Source organism: Neoarius graeffei, chromosome 8, assembly GCF_027579695.1.
Source record: "Neoarius graeffei isolate fNeoGra1 chromosome 8, fNeoGra1.pri, whole genome shotgun sequence".
Classification (NCBI taxonomy): Eukaryota; Metazoa; Chordata; class Actinopteri; order Siluriformes; family Ariidae; genus Neoarius; species Neoarius graeffei.
In genome coordinates, this window is record NC_083576.1 from 12970405 (window position 1) to 12991577 (window position 21173).

Below are 21173 nucleotides of genomic sequence, written 5' to 3' on the forward strand. Positions count from 1 at the left end.
CGGCGCTGTGTGATGGGCCAATCAATGCACAAACCCTCATACACGAGAGAGAGAGAGAGAGAGAGAGAGAGAGACGTACACACTGAATAAGAGGCTCTCTGACATGATTGTGGTGTTGTCTGATCATGGCAGGAGTTAGTGGATTAAAATCTTCATTCAGAAGTGCTGAGGATTGACAGATCCCTGTGTGGAGAGCAGACGGAGAAACTGTAGCAGCGTTTTCACTTCTGTTGAGTTATTTTTATCCTTTGTTATAGATCTCTATTCAGGTGTTTCAGGGACTCAGGTGTTAGTGATTCAGGTGTGTTAGTGATTCAGGTGTGTTTGTGATTCAGGTGTGTTAGGGATTCAGGTGTGTTCGTGATTCAGGTGTGTTTGGGATTCAGATATGTCAGGGATGCAGGTGTGTTAGTGATTCAGGTGTGTTAGGGATTCAAGTGTGTTAGTGATTCAGATGCGTCAGGGATGCAGGTGTGTTAGTGATTCAGGTGTGTTAGGGATTCAGGTGTGTTAGGGATTCAGGTGTGTTAGGGATTCAGATGTGTTAGGGATGCAGGTGTGTTCGTGATTGAGGTGTATTCGTGATTCAGGTGTGTCAGGGATGCAGGTGTGTTAGTGATTCAGGTGTGTTAGGAATGCAGGTGTGTCAGGGATTCAGGTGTGTTAGGGATGCAGGTGTGTTAGGGATGCAGGTGTGTTTGGGATTCAGGTGTGTTAGTGATTCAGGTGTGTGAGGGATGCAGGTGTGTTAGGAATGCAGGTGTGTTTGTGATTCAGGTGTGTTAGGGATGCAGGTGTGTGAGGGATGCAGGTGTGTTAGGGATGCAGGTGTGTTTGTGATTCAGGTGTGTTAGGGATGCAGGTGTGTTAGGGATGCAGGTGTGTTAGGGATGCAGGTGTGTTTGTGATTCAGGTGTGTTAGTGATGCAGATGTGTTAGGGATGCAGGTGTGTTTGTGATTCAGGTGTGTTAGGGATGCAGGTGTGTTAGAGATGCAGGTGTGGTAGGGATGCAGGTGTGTTTGTGATTCAGGTGTGTTAGTGATTCAGATGTGTTAGGGATGCAGGTGTGTTAGGGATTCAGGTGTGTTAGGGATGCAGGTGTGTTAGTGATTCAGGTGTGTTAGTGATTCAGGTGTGTTAGGGATGCAGGTGTGTTAGTGATTCAGGTGTGTTAGTGATTCAGGTGTGTTCGTGATTCAGGTGTGTTCGTGATTCAGGTGTGTTAGGGATGCAGGTGTTTTCGTGATTCAGGTGTGTTCGTGATTCAGGTGTGTTTGTTATTCAGGTGTGTTCGTGATTCAGGTGTGTTAGTGATTCAGGTGTGTTCGTGGTTCAGGTGTGTTTGTGATTCAGTTGTGTTAGTGATTCAGTTGTGCTAGTGATTCAGGTGTGTTCGTGGTTCAGGTGTGTTTGTGATTCAGTTGTGTTAGTGATTCAGATGTGTTAGGGATTCAGGTGTGTTAGGGATTCAGGTGTGTTAGGGATTCAGGTGTGTTAGGGATGCAGGTGTGTTAGTGATTCAGGTGTGTTAGTGATTCAGGTGTGTTAGTGATTCAGGTGTGTTCGTGATTCAGGTGTGTTCGTGATTCAGGTGTGTTAGGGATGCAGGTGTTTTCGTGATTCAGGTGTGTTCGTGATTCAGGTGTGTTTGTTATTCAGGTGTGTTTGTGATTCAGGTGTGTTCGTGATTCAGGTGTGTTAGTGATTCAGGTGTGTTAGTGATTCAGGTGTGTTTGTGATTCAGGTGTGTTAGTGATTCAGTTGTGTTAGGGATTCAGGTGTGTTCGTGGTTCAGGTGTGTTTGTGATTCAGTTGTGCTAGTGATTCAGTTGTGCTAGTGATTCAGGTGTGTTCGTGGTTCAGGTGTGTTTGTGATTCAGTTGTGTTAGTGATTCAGATGTGTTAGGGATTCAGGTGTGTTAGGGATGCAGGTGTGTTAGTGATTCAGGTGTGTTCGTGATTCAGGTGTGTTAGTGATTCAGGTGTGTTCGTGATTCAGGTGTGTTAGGGATGCAGGTGTTTTCGTGATTCAGGTGTGTTAGCGATTCAGGTGTGTTAGTGATTCAGGTGTGTTTGTGATTCAGGTGTGTTAGTGATTCAGTTGTGTTAGGGATTCAGTTGTGCTAGTGATTGAGGTGTGTTAGGGATGCAGGTGTGTTAGGGATGCAGGTGTGTTAGGGATTCAGGTGTGTTAGGGATTCAGGTGTGTTAGGGATTCAGGTGTGTTTGTGATTCAGGTGTGTTAGTGATTCAGTTGTGTTAGGGATTCAGGTGTGTTCGTGGTTCAGGTGTGTTTGTGATTCAGTTGTGTTAGTGATTCAGTTGTGCTAGTGATTCAGGTGTGTTCGTGGTTCAGGTGTGTTTGTGATTCAGTTGTGTTAGTGATTCAGTTGTGCTAGTGATTCAGGTGTGTTCGTGATTCAGGTGTGTTCGTGGTTCAGGTGTGTTAGTGATTCAGATGTGTTCATGATTCAGACGTGTTAGTGATTTAGCTGTTCGTGATTCAGGTGTGTTAGTGATTCAGGTGTGTTCATGATTCAGATGTGTTAGTGATTCAGCTGTTTGCGATTCAGGTGTGTTAGGGATGCAGGTGTTAGTGATTCAGGTGTGTTAGTGATTCAGGTGTGTTAGGTATTCAGTTTTTAGTGATTCAGTTGTGTTAGTGATTCAGGTGTGTTACTGACTCAGCTATTAGTCATTCAGGTGTTAGTGATTCAGGTGTGTTAGTGATTCAGTTTTGTTCGTGATTCAGGTGTGTTAGTGAATCAGATATTAGTGATTCAGAGAGGTTAGTGATTCAGGTGTGCTGGTGGTTCAGATGTTCATGATTTAGATGTGTTAGTGATTCAGGTGTTAATGATTCAACTGTTAGTGACTCATGTCTGTTAGTGATTTGGGTATTAGTAATTCAAGTACGTTAGTGAGTCGGGTTTGTTAGCGATTCAGGTGCTACTGATTCAGTAGTTAGACTTTCAGGTGCATTAGTGATTCAGGTAATAGTGATTTGTGTTAGTGAGTTAGGTGAATTAGTGATTCAGATACTTTCTGTTGTCACAAATAAAATGAAATTAGGTTGATTAGGGGCAGTATTTATGTTTGTACATATTTTCAGAAGTTGATCAGATAGACTCCATTTTGAGTATTTAATGTTGATTTTTTTTTTTTTGTGCTTTCCCAAATGCAGGCCTAAACATGTATTTGGTTGAATGTAGAGAATGTAAAAAAAATCATGTAAAATTATATAACAAAAAAAATATCGGTGTGTCTGGTGTGAATGTGCTGCAGTAATGTCATAAAGTGACCATTTTACTTGTTGCCATTGAGGTTCATTTGCATGTACTTTCACTGTAATTATACAAAGCTGTAATTGTCAGTTGCTTACCGAAAGGAAGTGTGTTTTCCACTCAGTAAACTGTGTGTTTATTTGAGTTTATTTTAGTTTAGTGGATGTTGTGTCCTGGTTGATTATAGGCTTTTCAGTTGGACGTTTTTTTTTTTTTTTTGGGTCCAGATTCCTTAAAACACATGAGCTGTCCACAGGTTGCCGCTTTAATCATGGTTATTATTTCAGAAAGATGTCAGTGCTGTGACGGCCACCACTGACACGTGCGTTCATCCTCACTAGTCTGTGTGGTTAAGAAAAAGGTCGCCATGCCACAGCGCTGGAGAACGCAAACAAGCAGTCAGGGGTTCCTTTTCATCACCCTTTCTCTCTCTCTCTCTCTCTCTCTCTCTCTGTCCTTTTTCATCTCCATCTCGCCACGCCATTTTCTTGTTCATAACCATTTCATATTTATTTTCGCTCATACCCCCCCCCCTCATTAGCAGTCAGCTCCTGTCGTGTCCTAACCACTGGGGAGACCTTCACTTATGCGCTCTGCCTCCTCCTCCTCCTCCTCCTCCTCTCTCCCTCCCTTCGTCTGTTTTTCACCCTCTCGCCTTTTCGAAAGTATTTGTGCCTTCATTTAGTCATGCCGCACTTTAGCCAATTTAAGGAACAGGCCGTTTGCAGCCGTTTGATTTTCTCCGTTCGACTGCGTGGCTCTAAGCAGCAGCGCCTGTCTTGAGGGAGACTCTCTAAATGAAGTTTTCTCTCTCTCTCTCTCTCTCTCTCTCTCTCTCTCTCTCTCTCTCTCTCTCTTTCTGTCTCCATCTCTCCCCCCTTTTCTCTCATTCTCTTCCCCCTCTGTGTGCTCCCTCAGGGCTGACGGCACACTCGTAATTTCTCTCAGAGGGGAGTTTGACTGCGAGATGGATTATTTCTGCTTGAACTCAGACGCAGAGCTGGATCAGACTGCCAGTCCGTTCGGCATCAAAATTAAAATGATAAGTTGACGCAGCACAGCAGCTCGAAACGGTGCGAAGTTGCTTGTGTGAGCATGCGTGTAGAGGGTTTTTTTTTTATTATTGGTTCCAGGATGGTTTCCACTAAAACAGTTGTTCATATAGATGCACATTCTGGCTGCATGGAAATGTGTTTGCAACACTCACAGTAATGAGTCCTGCTCACTCAACAGACAAAACAAAGCTGTAAGGAGTGTTCAGGCAATGCGTCTTCAATTTTATCATTCCTCAAAGACATCTGGATGTGAAAAATTTACACCGTACAATCACCGAGAGCAATTCTTATTGGCTGTGATTATCATATGAGTTGATATGAGGGGTTTTGTTTGTTTGTTTGTTTGTTTGTTTGTTTGTTTGTTTGTTTGTTTGTTTGTTTGTTTTGTGAGGAAACAGCGACTGACAAATTCGTCCAAATGTCACTGTGTGTCCTGGTGATATGTCATACCAAAAGTTTGGAACAGCACTGAAAATAAAAATAAATATTTTGCTGAAATGAATCTTTTCGTCCATTTTTAGGCAGCGAAAAGTAGGACATGAAATCACAAACATTAAAACCGAATTCTTCCTTTTCCTTCAACGCGCAAATATGAGCATTCTGATAATACTGGAACACTGAACTTTTTCTGGCAGCCGCATCATGGATTATTTTTACACCAGGGTCAATCACAGTTCTGAACATTTCCAGCACAAGCAACACAGAACATGTAGCAGGGTGGTGCTGTGCTGTATTCACTGCTACTCTGTAAAGGTGAAAAAGAACAAAATAGGATAGACGGAATAGGATAGAAGGTCATGGAGGAGGATATGACAGGATGGAATAGAATAGAATAAGGAGGTGATAGAATAGAGTGGATATGGAATATCCAATGGAATGGAATAGAGTAGGGCAGCATAAAATAAAACAGAACAGAATAGGATGGCCTGCAACAGAATAGCATATAAAGGAATAAAACTGAAAAGAATACCTTGGATAGCATAGGATAGGCTAGAATGGGCAGTGATTGGAATGGATTGGAAATGAATGTGAATGAATAGAATATAAAATAGAATAGAACAGGCAGTGATTAGAAAATTTAGAATAGAATGTTAATAGAATAGAATAGGCAGCTATTAGAACAGGATGGACTGTAATAGAATAGGCAGCGAATAGAAAAATATAGAATAGAATTTTAATCAAACAAAATAGACAGTTATTAGAATGGAATAGCATAGTATAGAAAGTTATTAGAAAAGAATTGAATTGAATGTTAAGAGTATGTAACACAATGTAATAGAAGAGGAGGTTATGAGAATAGAGTAGAATAGAATAGGCAGTGATTAGAAAAATGTAAACTAAAATTGAATGTTAATAGAACAGAATAGGCAATTATTAGAATGGAATGTAATAGAATAGAAAGTTAATAGAATAGAATAGGCAGTGAATAGAATGAATAGAATAGAACAGGCAGTGATTGAAATGGACTGGAATAGAATAGAATAGAATAGAATAGGTGGTGATTGGAATGGACTAGAATAGAAAGTTATTAGAATAGAATAGGCAGTGATTAGACTGTAATAGAATAGAAAGTTATTAGAATAGAATAGAATTGGCAATTATTAGAATGTAATAGAATAGAAAGTTATTAAACTAGAGTAGGCAGTGATTGGAATGGAATGGAATGGAATAGAATAGAAAGTTATGAGAATAGAATGATTAGAATAGAACAGACAGTGATTGGAATGGACTGGAATGTAATATAATAGAATATAAAGTTAATAGAATAGGCAGTGATTGGACTGGAATAGAAAGTTATTAGAATAGAATGAATAGAATAGAACAGGCAGTGATTGGAATGGACTGGAATGTAATATAATAGAATAGAAAGTGAATAGAATAGAATAGGCAGTGATTGGAATGGAATAGAAAGTTATTAGAATAGAATGAATAGAATAGAACAGGCAGTGATTGGAATGGACTGGAATGTAATATAATAGAATAGACAGTTAATAGAATAGAGATTGGAATGGAATGAATGAAAGTAATTAGAATAGAATGAATAGAATAGAACAGGCAGTGATTGGAATGGACTGGAATGTAATATAATAGAACAGAAAGTGAATAGAATAGAATAGAATAGAATAGAATAGAATAGGCAGTGATTGGAATAGAATAGAAAGTTATTAGAATAGAATGAATAGAATAGAACAGGCAGTGATTGGAATGGACTGGAATGTAATATAATAGAATGGAAAGTGAATAGAATAGAACAGAATAGAATAGAATAGGCAGTGATTGGAATGGAATAGAATAGAAAGTTATTAGAATAGAATGAATAGAATAGAACAGGCAGTGATTGGAATGGACTGGAATGTAATATAATATAATGGAAAGTGAATAGAATAGAATAGAATAGAATAGAATAGACAGTGATTGGAATGGAATAGAATAGAAAGTTATTAGAATAGAATGAATAGAATAGAACAGGCAGTGATTGGAATGGACTGGAATGTAAGAGAATAGAAAGTTAATAGAATAGAGTAGAATCGAATATAATAGAATAGAACAGGCAGTGATTAGATTGGACTGGACTGGAATGTGATAGAAGGGAATAGAATTGAACGTAATTTAGAAGAGAACAGATTGGAAGAGGAAGTGATTGGAGTGTAAAGGAAGCGCGGTGTGGTGTAGAACACAGAATGGTGTGGACGTGTCGAGTCCAGCAGTGAATGAAAAGCTCAGTTAATCAGGTATTAGATCCTCACTGCCGTCTGAGCGGCTTCTCCTGCAGGAAAAACACAAACTGACCAACATTAAAGTCAGCTCTCTATCTCTCTCCTGCTGTCTCTCTCTTCCACTGTCATACTGAATGGTTCTGGCCTTAGACAACACAGACGCGCGCGCACACACACACACACACACACACACACACACACACACACACACACACACACACACTCACTCCCTGTTATAATGATCTCTGGTTGTGAGAGTCTCATGATCTGTGCCAGAGTCTCAGCAGGCTGTTATGAAGCGCATCAGCCTTTTTATTTATTTATTTATTATTTTCCTGTAGCCGCTGCGCCGAACAGTCTGGCTGAGGAATTATCGAGGAATGTTGCTTTGTCCAAAAGATGAATAACCCACAAAAATATTTGTAGCAGAACAAAATGAAGTGGTAAAGAAAAGCTACACCCGCTGACCCCACCCCATTACCCTATAAGTTTGAAGTATTGGTGGGAGATGTGACAAAAAATATCACATCATGATATTTGAAGACATTTCTCTGATATGTGATCTGGATCATGGTATATTTTAAAAAAAATATATATTTTACGAATATATAAAGCCGTGAAGGTTGTGTTCCAATCTTGATGTGTACACTGTGTGTGTTTGTCAGCAATCGGCCGGACCCTGATCCCTCGCTACTTCAGCACGGTGTTTGAGGGAGGAGTGACAGATCTCTACTACATCCTCAAACACTCCAAAGAGTCGTTCCACAACTCCTGCATCACTGTGGACTGCGACCAGTGCACCATGGTCACGCAACACGGCAAGCCCATGTTTACCAAGGTAACGGGGAGAGAGAGAGAGAGAGAGAGAGAGAGAGAGAGTGTGTGTACATAAAAATGCTCAGCGTTGAATTACAATCCTAATAAAATCCAGCCGGACCAAAACATACAGTTAAAGGGTTAAAAAAAAAAAGTTTGAGGCTTTTAAAGGTGGGAAAAGGACTTTGGAGTTGAGCAGGAAGCAAAGTTCGGAAAGTTTACTTTCTGAAATGGAAACGTCTGCTCACTTCTACAGCAACTGATCAGTAGTGATGTATGAAGGAGAGAGAACTGGTGGCAGGTTTTCACCATGGGATGGGGGAGTGGGTCTTTGGGGTGGCACTGGCCCACTCTGATTGGCTAACATGGTCAGAACTGACGCGGTGTGTCCACTTGCATATTTTGTCCCTGCTGCTGCTCTGATATAACATTTACATCCATGTTGTTATGATCGATGGTCTAAAGTCTTCCAGTCTCCTGATGAACATGGCCGTTGAACTTCACAAAACGTTTCCTGCCACACAGCCAGATTTGTCCACGCAGATCCTACAGAGCCATTCACTGACGGATACCAAGCAGGACGGCAAACCTCCAAGTGAACACGTACCGTAAACCGACATGCGAAAGCAAATCTTTGGTTTTAATCAAATTACTAATTAGGTGTGAATTTTTTTAACCACAGACGGACCATATCAGGAATTATTCTATCCACATCCATTGGATATGAGCAATCGCGCGCTCTGATTGGCTACTCTACTACTAGGCTACCAGCTCATATACTGTGAGTAGAGAAAAACAAAATGGTGGAGAGTATCAAGCAAGATATATCACTTTGTTATCAAGTATTTAAAAGAAACAGAAATAGCTAAAAGAATATAGGTTTTTTGTTTGTTTGTTTGTTTGTTTGTTTTTCCCAATATCTCCTGTTCCACACTCCAGCCCACTTGGTGGCAGTAATGCACCTTTAAGTTGGTTTGCCAACTGCCAAAAAAAAACCTAAAGAAGAAGAAAAACAAAAATGGCGGAGCGCGTTGTTGCTCAACCAACCGAGGACAAAATAAAAACTCTACTCGAAAACAAAAACCCAAAAAATAAAAAAGCAACAAAATATGGAATAAAAGTATTTCATGGTAAAAATGTGTCTTTCTCTTAATTTCTCAAGAATTATTATAATTATTATTATCGCATTTTTCACAAATTGCTCCTGTCCTTTCGCCAGTTTGTTTACATTCTAAGCGGAAATTATTTTGTCAGACAGTTTGTAGAAAGTTTTCATCGATCGAATTTGCAAAAAATAAAAATGCTCTGTTTCTCAAAATCCAGTGAACGTGGATAGAATAAAACAGTTATTCCACTCGCTCTCGGCGTACACGGCTTATAGCTCATCTACGACTCGATTCGGTAGAATAACTGTTTAATGTCCTGTCCAAACCAGACATCTGAATGATGGCATTTTAATTCAATGGATTTTGACCACCATCGTTTTACTGAGACCAAATTATGTCCAACCAAATTACGCCATGGCCATGTGTACACACCGATTTGGACTCATGAACATACAGTGGGGCAAAAAAGTATTTAGTCAGCCACCAATTGTGCAAGTTCTCCCACTTAAAAAGATGAGAGAGGCCTGTAATTTTCATCATAGGTACACTTCAACTATGAGAGACAGAATGGGGGGAAAGAATCCAGGAAATCACATTGTAGGATTTTTAATGAATTAATTGGTAAATTCCTCAGTAAAATAAGTATTTGGTCACCTACAAACAAGCAAGATTTCTGGCTCTCACAGACCTGTAACAACTTCTTTAAGAGGCTCCTCTGTCCTCCACTCGTTACCTGTATTAATGGCACCTCTTTGAACTTGTTATCAGTATAAAAGACACCTGTCCACAACCTCAAACAGTCACACTCCAAACTGCACTATGGCCAAGACCAAAGAGCTGTCAAAGGACACCAGAAACAAAATTGTAGACCTGCACCAGGCTGGGAAGACTGAATCTGCAATAGGTAAGCAGCTTGGTGTGAAGAAACCAACTGTGGGAGCAATTATTAGAAAATGGAAGACATACAAGACCACTGATAATCTCCTTCGATCTGGGGCTCCACGCAAGATCTCACCCCGTGGGGTCAAAATGATCACAAGAACGGTGAGCAAAAATCCCAGAACCACATGGGGGGACCTAGTGAATGACCTGCAGAGAGCTGGGACCAAAGTAACAAAGGCTACCATCAGTAACACACTACGCCGCCAGGGACTCAAATCCTGCAGTGCCAGACGTGTCCCCCTGCTTAAGCCAGTACATGTCCAGGCCTGTCTGAAGTTTGCTAGAGAGCATTTGGATGATCCAGAAGAGGATTGGGAGAATGTCATATGGTCAGATGAAACCAAAATAGAACTTTTTGGTAAAAACTCAACTTGTCGTGTTTGGAGGAGAAAGAATGCTGAGTTGCATCCAAAGAACACCATACCTACTGTGAAGCATGGGGGTGGAAACATCATGCTTTGGGGCCGTTTTTCTGCAAAGGGACCAGGACGACTGATCCGTGTAAAGGAAAGAATGAATGGGGCCATGTATCGTGAGATTTTGAGTGAAAACCTCCTTCCATCAGCAAGGGCATTGAAGATGAAACGTGGCTGGGTCTTTCAGCATGACAATGATCCCAAACACACTGCCCGGGCAACGAAGGAGTGGCTTTGTTAGAAGCATTTCAAGGTCCTGGAGTGGCCTAGCCAGTCTCCAGATCTCAACCCCATAGAAAATCTTTGGAGGGAGTTGAAAGTCCGTGTTGCCCAGCGACAGCCCCAAAACATCACTGCTCTAGAGGAGATCTGCATGGAGGAATGGGCCAAAATACCAGCAACAGTGTGTGAAAACCTTGTGAAGACTTACAGAAAACGTTTGACCTCTGTCATTGCCAACAAAGGGTATATAACAAAGTATTGAGATGAACTTTTGTTATTGACCAAATACTTATTTTCCACCATAATTTGCAAATAAATTCTTTAAAAATCAGACAACGTGGTTTTCTGGATTTTTTTTTCTCATTCTGTCTCTCATAGTTGAAGTGTACCTATGATGAAAATTACAGGCCTCTCTCATCTTTTTAAGTGGGAGAACTTGCACAATTGGTGACTGACTAAATACTTTTTTGCCCCACTGTACAGTCCATGCGTAGAGGTGTACTGTACGTCAGACCTGGGATCCCGCAGGACGCAACAAAAGATTGCGCTTGGGAGTGAGTGGGATTGATCAGGAACGTCTTTGAGAACGAGTGTGAGAAGGATTTTAAAAAGGATTTTACAGCACGCACCATATAGTCCACATCATTTTGGTGGGTGTGTTTTTGTCTTTTTATGGGGACCCAGGATCAGTTTCGAATTTGCAGGGACATTTGGCTGGTGTCCATGAGAAAGATTTGTTTGAAAAAAATGCAGCTTTATTTAAATAAATAAATTCAGAACCAGAAAATGTTGTTTTGTTTGGCAATTCACAATGTGGGTGTGGGTGAGTGATTGTGTCCTTGCAAGGAAATATTTTTTTTCTATTATTATTATTATTATTATTATTATTATTATTATTATTGCAGCTGATAGTTACTATTACATTTTAGCCACAGTAATAATTATCACAGTGGAGGATCTTCATAAGGATACTAAGACGTGAGTGTGTGTGTGTGCGTACACATGCGCGCATGTCTGCGTCTGCTGTGTTCGTTATATCCTCACATGAGCTAGTCTGTATGAGACGGTAAACAAACTAATACATCAAACAAGCTCATGAACACGACACACGCACTCGTTCCCCGCCTTAATCACTTCCATTATTCTATATTTGTTTATCATCAAGCGTCATTAGGAATCCCACAGCGAAACAGCTCATATGTACTTAGAAACCCTTCGCTTCACTCGTTCTCCTCAGTACCTTCATTCATCTAAAACCCACCTCTTTCTTTTTTCCGACCTCTCGCCTCGCTTCCTTTGGCAAAAGCCATGTTTGCAGCGAGAGCGCTTCAATATTTCAAGAGCAAATATGAAAAAAGGCCTCGTCATAAATTCTGAATGCATAGATGGGCTGAATATTACACACTTGAAATATTGGAATCATGCAGAAGCAAAAAAGGAGGGGAAAAAAAAACCCCGTCCCTGCTATTTGATCAACGTCAAAAGCAAGTCAACTCTGCATTCAGAAAATTAGTTGTTAACATTAAAATCTAAAAAAGTGATGATATGGTCCGTTCTTCAACGTATAACATGATATCAAAGTGTAGCTACAATGGAGTATGCGTTCTAATCAGTATATACAGTGGTGCTTGAAAGTTTGTGAACCCTTCAGAATTTTCTATATTTCTGCATAAATATGACCGAAAACATCATCAGATTTTCACACAAGTCCTAAAAGGAGATAAAGAGAACCCAGTTAAACAAATGAGACAAAAATATTATACTTGGTCATTTATTTATTGAGGAAAATGATCCAATATTACTGTGGCAGCGGGGGCGTGGTCAAGCACCGGTCTGTGACAGGAGGGCGGAGTCGGGGAAGGTAAGTGGCAGATTCATTTCACCTGAGAGCAATTAACCTGTGTTTGTGTGTCTTCCCAGGGACCGCGCCCTATTTAGGGAGGGAGAGCGAGAGCAGAGGAGATCTCTCCCGAACCAGACATCGGATGTGTGTGTGTGTCTGGTTTAGACCGGTTGTGTTCCCTGAAAAGTGGAAGCAATAAAACGATCTGTTGAACCTGATCTCTGTCCTGCCGTCCTCTGTGCTCCACCCACACCTAGGGAGAGCTACAGTGGTGCCGAAACCCGGGAAAATGGAGCACCAACCCAGCAGCCCCATGGAATCCTCCCCGTTCACCGACCTGGTCCACGCCCTCGCCACGGCTCAGCAAAGCCAGCACCAGGCGCTCGTCACACTCCGAAAGGAACAAGAGCGGCGCTTCGATGCCCTGGTGCTGGCCCAGCAAGAAGATCGCAAGGCGTTCCGGCGTCTCCTCGCGTCGGCGGGGCCCACCAGCGCTCCGGCCGCGGGCCCGTCTCCCCTCACCTTAACTAAGATGGGCCCGCAGGATGACCCCGAGGCTTTCTTCACGTTATTCGAGCAGGTCGCTGAAGCCTCGGGGTGGCCGATGGAGCAGCGCGCGGCGCGCCTCCTCCCCCTCCTGACGGGAGAGGCGCAGCTGGCGGCACTACAGCTCCCCGCCGATCGCCGGCTGGCCTACGCCGACCTTCGCCGGGCTGTCCTTCAGCGCGTGGGGCGCACGCCGGAGCAGCAGCGCCAGCGCTTCCGCGCGCTGCGGATGGAGGAAGTCGGCAGCCCGTTCGCGTTCGGCCAGCAGCTCCGGGACGCCTGCTGGCGGTGGCTGAGGGCCGAAGATCGCGACGCCGAGGGAATCGTCGATCAGGTGGTACTGGAACAGTTCATCGCCCGCTTACCAGCAGGAGCCGCGGAGTGGGTCCAGTGCCACCGCCCGGCGTCGCTGGATCAGGCAGTCGAGCTGGCGGAGGATCATCTGGCGGCTGTCTCGGCGGCAGGACAGCAGATGTCGACATCTCTTCTCTCCTCTTCTCTTTCTCTCTCTTTCTCCCCTCCTTCTGTGTCCCGTCCTCGCCCCATTCCCCCACCGCGGAGGCGGGGGCCGGCACCACCCCTGCCGGCCCGCCGCACCCGCGGTGCCCTCCCGTTTCTCCCTTCTGTGTCTGTCTCTCCCCCACCTCAGGTGAGTGAGCCCCAGAGCACCGGTGCAGAGGGAAAGCCCGGGCCGGTTTGCTGGCGCTGCGGGGAACCGGACCACCTTCAACAGCAGTGCACAGCAATGGAAGTGGGCGCGGTGGTTCGGATCCCCGACGCGCCAGAGGCCGCCCTCGATCGGGCCGGAGCGTATCGCATACCGGTGAGTATCCAAGGGGCTACATATCAGGCATTGGTGGATTCTGGTTGTAATCAGACCTCAATTCGCCAAAGCCTGGTTCAAAACGAGGCATTGGGGGGAGCACAAGGGGTGAAGGTTTTGTGTGTGCACGGGGATGTTCACAGCTACCCTTTGGTGTCGGTCCATATTATTTTCAGAGGGGAAAAATTTATAGTGAAGGCGGCGGTTAATCCTCGCCTTACCCACTCGTTAATTTTGGGGACTGATTGGCCGGGATTTCGGGGTTTAATGACGCGCCTAGTAGAGAGTGGGTCCTGCCAGTTGACAGGGGGAGGTCCCGGTGTCGTTTTGGCGGGAGCAGCTGTCGCAGAGCCGTCTACGTCATCTCCGCGTCAGGGTGAGGAGCCACCGGCTCCTCCTCTCTCTATTGGGGAATCCCTCGCGGATTTCCCATTGGAGCAGTCGCGAGACGAGACTCTGCGGCATGCGTTTGACCAAGTGAGAGTAATCGATGGTCAAACGCTCCCGCCGAACGCCACCCCGTCCTTCCCCTACTTCGCGATTATGAAGGATAGGTTATACCGAGTGACGCAGGACACTCAAACTAAAGAGCGAGTCACGCAGCTTTTGATTCCAAAGAGCCGCCGGGAATTGGTATTCCAGGCGGCTCACTTTAATCCCATGGCTGGACACTTAGGGCAGGATAAAACACTAGCCCGAATAATGGCCCGATTCTATTGGCCGGGGATTCGCGGCGATGTCCGTAGGTGGTGTACGGCATGCCGCGAATGCCAGTTAGTAAATCCAGCGGCCATTCCAAAAGCGCCATTGCGCCCTCTACCGTTAATCGAGACCCCGTTTGAAAGAATTGGGATGGATCTCGTCGGGCCATTAGATCGGTCAGCACGAGGGTACCGCTTTATATTAGTTCTAGTGGACTATGCAACGCGATACCCGGAAGCAGTGCCTCTGCGCAATATCTCAGCACGCAGTATTGCAGAGGCACTCTTCCGCGTCATCTCCCGAGTTGGAATCCCGAAAGAGATTCTGACTGATCAAGGCACTACGTTTATGTCACGAACACTACGCGAACTGTATGGGTTATTGGGGATTAAGCCGATCCGCACCAGTGTGTATCACCCACAAACGGACGGTTTAGTAGAACGGTTCAACCGCACCCTCAAAAATATCATTAAGAAATTCGTAAGTGAGGACGCACGTAATTGGGATAAGTGGCTCGAACCCTTGCTGTTCTCAGTGCGAGAGGTCCCTCAAGCCTCCACGGGGTTCTCCCCGTTCGAATTATTATATGGGCGTAAGCCGCGCGGCATCCTGGACGTGCTGCGGGAAAATTGGGAGGAGGGACCTTCACAAAGTAAGAATGAAATTCAGTACGTTATGGACCTGCGCGCAAAACTCCACACGCTCACCCACCTAACTCAGGAGAATTTGCGGCAGGCCCAGGAACGGCAAGCCCGCCTGTACAACAAGGGTACGCGCCTTAGAGAGTTCACACCGGGAGATAAAGTACTCGTACTCTTGCCCACGTCGAGCTCCAAATTAATCGCCAAGTGGCAAGGACCCTTTGAGGTCACACGGCGAGTCGGGGACGTCGACTATGAGGTGAGGCGAACAGACAGGGGTGGGGCGCTACAGATTTACCACCTCAATCTGCTCAAACTCTGGAACGAGGAGGTCCCCGTGGCGTTGGTGTCGGTAGTTCCGGAGAAGGCGGAGCTGGGGCCGGAGGTTCAAAAAGGGGATTTGGCATCACGTACCTCTCCGGTCCCCTGTGGAGACCACCTCTCCCCGACCCAACTCACGGAGGTCGCCCAGTTGCAGGCCGAGTTTTCGGATGTGTTCTCGCCCCTGCCCGGTCGCACTAACCTCATAGAACACCACATAGAGACACCCCCGGGGGTGGTAGTGCGTAGCCGCCCTTATAGACTACCCGAACACAAAAAAAAGGTGGTTCGGGAAGAACTTCAGGCCATGCTCGAAATGGGCATCGTCGAGGAGTCCCACAGTGACTGGAGCAGCCCGGTGGTCTTGGTTCCCAAGGCCGACGGCTCGGTCCGGTTCTGTGTGGACTATAGAAAAGTCAACGCGGTGTCTAAATTCGACGCGTACCCGATGCCTCGTATTGATGAGCTGCTCGATCGACTAGGCACGGCTCGCTTTTACTCGACACTGGATTTAACGAAGGGATATTGGCAGATCCCCTTGACTCCATTATCCCGGGAGAAAACGGCCTTTTCCACACCGTTCGGCTTACACCAGTTCGTCACACTTCCGTTTGGGCTGTTTGGGGCGCCCGCTACGTTTCAGCGGCTGATGGACCGGGTCCTCCGGCCCCACGCCACCTATGCGGCCGCCTACCTGGACGACATTATCGTTTATAGTAACGACTGGCAGCGGCACCTGCAACACCTGAGGGCCGTCCTTAGGTCGCTGAGACGGGCGGGACTAACAGCCAACCCAAAGAAGTGTGCGATTGGGCGGGTGGAAGTACGGTATCTGGGCTTCCACTTGGGCAACGGGCAGGTGCGTCCCCAAATTAATAAGACAGCAGCGATTGCGGCCTGCCCGAGGCCCAAGACCAAAAAGGGGGTGAGACAGTTCCTGGGGCTGGCTGGCTACTATCGTAGGTTTATACCTAATTATTCGGACGTCACCAGCCCGCTGACTGACCTCACTAAAAAGGGGGCGCCAGATCCGGTCCAGTGGACGGAGCAGTGCCAGCGGGCTTTCTCTGAGGTAAAGGCTGCACTGTGTGGGGGGCCACTTTTACACTCCCCTGACTTCTCTCTCCCTTTTATGTTACAGACGGATGCGTCGGACAGAGGGCTGGGGGCCGTTTTGTCCCAGCAGGTGGAGGGGGAGGATCGCCCAGTCCTATACATCAGCCGCAAGCTGTCAGTGCGTGAGGGGCGCTACAGCACGATCGAAAAGGAGTGCCTGGCGATCAAATGGGCGGTCCTCGCCCTCCGGTACTACCTGCTGGGGCGCTCTTTCACCCTCTGTTCGGACCACGCGCCCCTCCAATGGCTCCACCGCATGAAAGATGCCAACGCGCGGATCACCCGTTGGTATCTGGCACTCCAACCCTTTAATTTCAAGGTGGTCCACAGGCCGGGGGCGCAGATGGTCGTGGCGGACTTCCTCTCCCGTCAAGGGGGGGGGGAGTCGGCTGCGGGCCGGACGGCTGCCCGGCCTGAGTCGGGCGGTGGGGGTATGTGGCAGCGGGGGCGTGGTCAAGCACCGGTCTGTGACAGGAGGGCGGAGTCGGGGAAGGTAAGTGGCAGATTCATTTCACCTGAGAGCAATTAACCTGTGTTTGTGTGTCTTCCCAGGGACCGCGCCCTATTTAGGGAGGGAGAGCGAGAGCAGAGGAGATCTCTCCCGAACCAGACATCGGATGTGTGTGTGTGTCTGGTTTAGACCGGTTGTGTTCCCTGAAAAGTGGAAGCAATAAAACGATCTGTTGAACCTGATCTCTGTCCTGCCGTCCTCTGTGCTCCACCCACACCTAGGGAGAGCTACAATTACATATCTGTGAGTGGCAAAAGTATGTGAACCTTTGCTTTCAGTATCTGGTGTGACCCCCTTGTGCAGCAATAACTGCAACTAAACGTTTGCGGTAACTGTTGATCAGTCCTGCACACCGGCTTGGAGGAATTTTAGCCCGTTCCTCCGTACAGAACAGCTTCAACTCTGGGATGTTGGTGGGTTTCTTCACATGAACTGCTCACTTCAGGTCCTTCCACAGCATTTCCATTGGATTAAGGTCAGGACTTTGACTTGGTCATTCCAAAACATGAACTTTATTCTTCTTTAACCATTCTTTGTTAGAACGACTTGTGTGCTTAGGGTCGTTGTCTTGCTGTATGACCCACCTTCTCTTGAGATTCAGTTCATGGACAGATGTCCTGACATTTTCCTTTTGAATTCGCTGGTATAATTCAGAATTCATTGTTCCATCAATGATGGCAAGCCGTCCTGGCTCAGATGCAGCAAAACAGGCCCAAACCATGATACTACCACCACCATGTTTCACAGATGGGATAAGGTTCTTATGCTGGAATGCAGTGTTTTCCTTTCTCCAAACATAACGCTTCTCATTTAAATCAAAAAGTTCTATTCTGGTCTCAACCGTCCACAAAACATTTTTCCAATAGCCTTCTGGCTTGTCCACGTGATCTTTAGCAAACTGCAGACGAGCAGCAATGTTCTTTTTGGAGAGCAGTGGCTTTCTCCTTGCAACCCTGCCATGAACACCATTGTTGTTCAGTGTTCTCCTGATGGTGGACTCATGAACATTAACATTAGCCAATGTGAGAGAGGCCTTCAGTTGCTTAGAAGTTACCCTGGGGTCCTTTGTGACCTCGCCGACTATTACACGCCTTGCTCTTGGAGTGATCTTTATTGGTCGACCACTCCTGGGGAGGGTAACAATGGTCTTGAATTTCCTCCATTTGTACACAATCTGTCTGACTGTGGATTGGTGGAGTCCAAACTCTTTAGAGATGCTTTTGTAACCTTTTCCAGCCTGATGAGCATCAACAACGCTTTTTCTGAGGTCCTCAGAAATCTCCTTCGTTCATGCCATGATACACTTCCACAAACATGTGTTGTGAAGATCAGACTTTGATAGATCCCTGTTCTTTAAATAAAACAGGGTGCCCACTCACACCTGATTGTCATCCCATTGATTGAAAACACCTGACTCTAATTTCACCTTCAAATTAACTGCTAATCCTAGAAGTTCACATACTTTTGCCACTCACAGGTATGTAATATTGGATCATTTTCCTCAATAAATAAATGACCAAGTATAATATTTTTGTCTCATTTGTTTAACTGGGTTCTCTTTATCTACTTTTAGGACTTGTGTGAAAATCTGATGATGTTTTAGATCATATTTATGCAGAAATATAGAAAATTATAAAGGGTTCACAAACTTTCAAGCACCACTGTATTTACAGAGGTCTTACTTTGTTAAATAAAGTTATGAATAAATGGTTTCGTAATTAATGAAGTGATAACTCGGTGTGTCATTTCTATTTGTAAATATGGAATTTCTGACTTGTTTTCCATAACTGAAGCAAAAGGCTAGCGCATATGGTCCAGTCCCACAGAAGAGTTCCTGGGGTACAAACTGCTTGAAAAATTTAATCCGGACACCTTTCTGTTTCAGCATTGAATTATTCAGCAGTTTGTGCTACAGTAGTTCTTCTGTGGGATTAGACCATATGGGCTAGCCTTCATGCGCCATGAGAATCAATAAGCCTTCGACACTCAATGACCCTGTCGCCGGTTCACCGGTTGTCCTTTGGATCCTCGGACCACTTTTGGTTGATGCTAACCACTGCATACGAGGAACACGCCACAAAATGTGCCGTTTTGTAGATGATGCTCAGACCCAGTCATCTAGCCATCACAATTTGACTTTCGGATCTTTACATTTGCCCATTTTTGTTAGGACTAGGACTGTTTTGGCCTCTAGAGGCCGCTGTTATTTCCTTTTCATGTCGTGTTTATTTTGGCCTCTAGAGGCCACCACTGTTCCTGTGTTTTGTGTTTGTGTTAATTGCCTAATTATCTTCACCTGTGTCCTTAATTAGTTTGTCTATTTATACCCCTGAGTTCAGTCCTCTTGTCACGGAGTCTTTGTGCTGTTATGTTTATCTCCAGTTTCCTTTGTACTGTGTTTTTTGATCTTCTTAGCTTTTGAATTTTTGCGCTTTGCTTTTCTTTTGGATAATACTCTTTGGTTTTTTTTTTTGTCTTTTGTTTTGCCCTGTATATAGTGTATATAGTTTAAATAAACCTTTTGATTCTTTTTCTACTTCCGCCTCACGCCTCTGCATTTGAGTCATCCCCCTGGTGGCCTAGTGGGGGTTTGCTGGATTATCACACCAACGAACCAGGTTCGAATCCCAGCAAAACCCTAACAGAAAGACTCCGTCATGACCGACTCAGCAGAGGCTGCTTCAACTGTCTACCCGGCCAACCTTCAGGGAATTATGGCAGCTTTGACACGCTTCGGAGCGACCATGGACGCTCATGGACGTACGCTCACCAGCCAACGTGAGGCCCTCGCTCGCCACGAGGAACTGCTTCAGCAAATTGGGAAAACCCTGGCACAGCTGACATCTCTGCCTGCATCTCCTGCTCCTGATCCAGTTCCTGCTCCTGATCCAGCTCCCACTCCTGCTCCAGTGCCTCCTGCAATGCTGCCTTCTTCACCTCGCGAACCCAGCCTTCCTGCACCACAGAGGTATGACGGCAAGCACAGTGAGTGCCGAGAGTTCCTTACCCAGTGTCAACTCACCTTTGAGCTTCAGCCTACCACCTACACTACGGATCGCCGCAAGATTGCCTTTGTGATCACCTTATTAGCTGGTAAGGCGCGAGCCTGGGCTACTGCTATCTGGCAAAGACAGGGACCTGAGTGCTTTGATTTCCAGCTGTTTTCTGAAGAGATGCTTCGGGTCTTCGATCAGGCAGACATCAGTACCGACGCAGCCCGAAAGCTCATGTCCATCCGGCAAGGAGGAAGCGTCGCAGATTACGCCATCTCGTTCCGAACACTCGCAGCAGTAAGTGGATGGAACGAGACTGCCCTGGTGTCAGCCTTCCACCATGGTCTGTCTGACCCCATCAAGGACGGTCTGGCCTCTATTGGATGCCCAAGTGACCTCGAAACCCTCATCTCGCATGCTATTCGTCTGGACAACAGGATGAGAGAACGCCACCAAGCCTTGAGCCCCCCCAGCCTCCCTACCTCTACCTGGAGACCGTCTACCTCCTTCAGTGACTGTCCAGAACCCATGCAAGTGGGTCGTACTCGCCTCTCCGCATCTGAGAGGGAGCGCAGAAGGAGGGACAAGTGCTGCATCTACTGTGGCAAGCCTGGTCACTTCCGAGCATCATGTCCCGAACTCTTGGGAAAAGGACCGCCCCGTCCAGCCGAGGGAGGGTTGTGACGGGGCCTACCCTCTCTCCCGGACTCCCTGGCCAAGGAATCTACATCCCGGTCTCCATCTCCTGGGGTGAGTCTGTCCACTCTTGTCAAGCTTTGATAGACTCAGGGGCGGCTGGGAACTTTATGGATATTCACTTCGCCCAAAGCATCAATATTCCGACTGCACCTCTTGAAGTCCCACTGTCTGTGTCTGCCCTCGATGGCCAAGCGTTAGGTGATGGAAGAGTCACCCAAGTTACTTCTCCAGTTTTCCTCCAGTCTCAAGGTCACAAGGAAGAAATATCCCTGCACCTGATTCCTTCACCTGAGTTCCCAGTTATTCTAGGCCTTCCTTGGCTTACTCGCCACAACCCTCGCATAGACTGGGTAACAAGCCAGGTTGTGGAATGGGGCCCTGCATGCCATGCCTCTTGTCTGCTCTCTAGCTCTCCTGT

At 45.8% G+C, this 21173-nt stretch overlaps 1 protein-coding gene across 3 annotated transcripts in view; it reads left to right on the forward strand.

The window, feature by feature from the left end:
- Window positions 1-21173, forward strand: part of ldb2a (LIM domain binding 2a) — a 194553-nt gene that overhangs the window by 91867 nt on the left and 81513 nt on the right. For all 3 annotated transcript variants that reach the window (XM_060927293.1, XM_060927295.1, XM_060927294.1), the window contains exon 3: window positions 7724-7896. In XM_060927293.1, the coding sequence (XP_060783276.1) occupies window positions 7724-7896 (173 nt within the window). The remainder of the gene's footprint in view (window positions 1-7723; window positions 7897-21173) is intronic.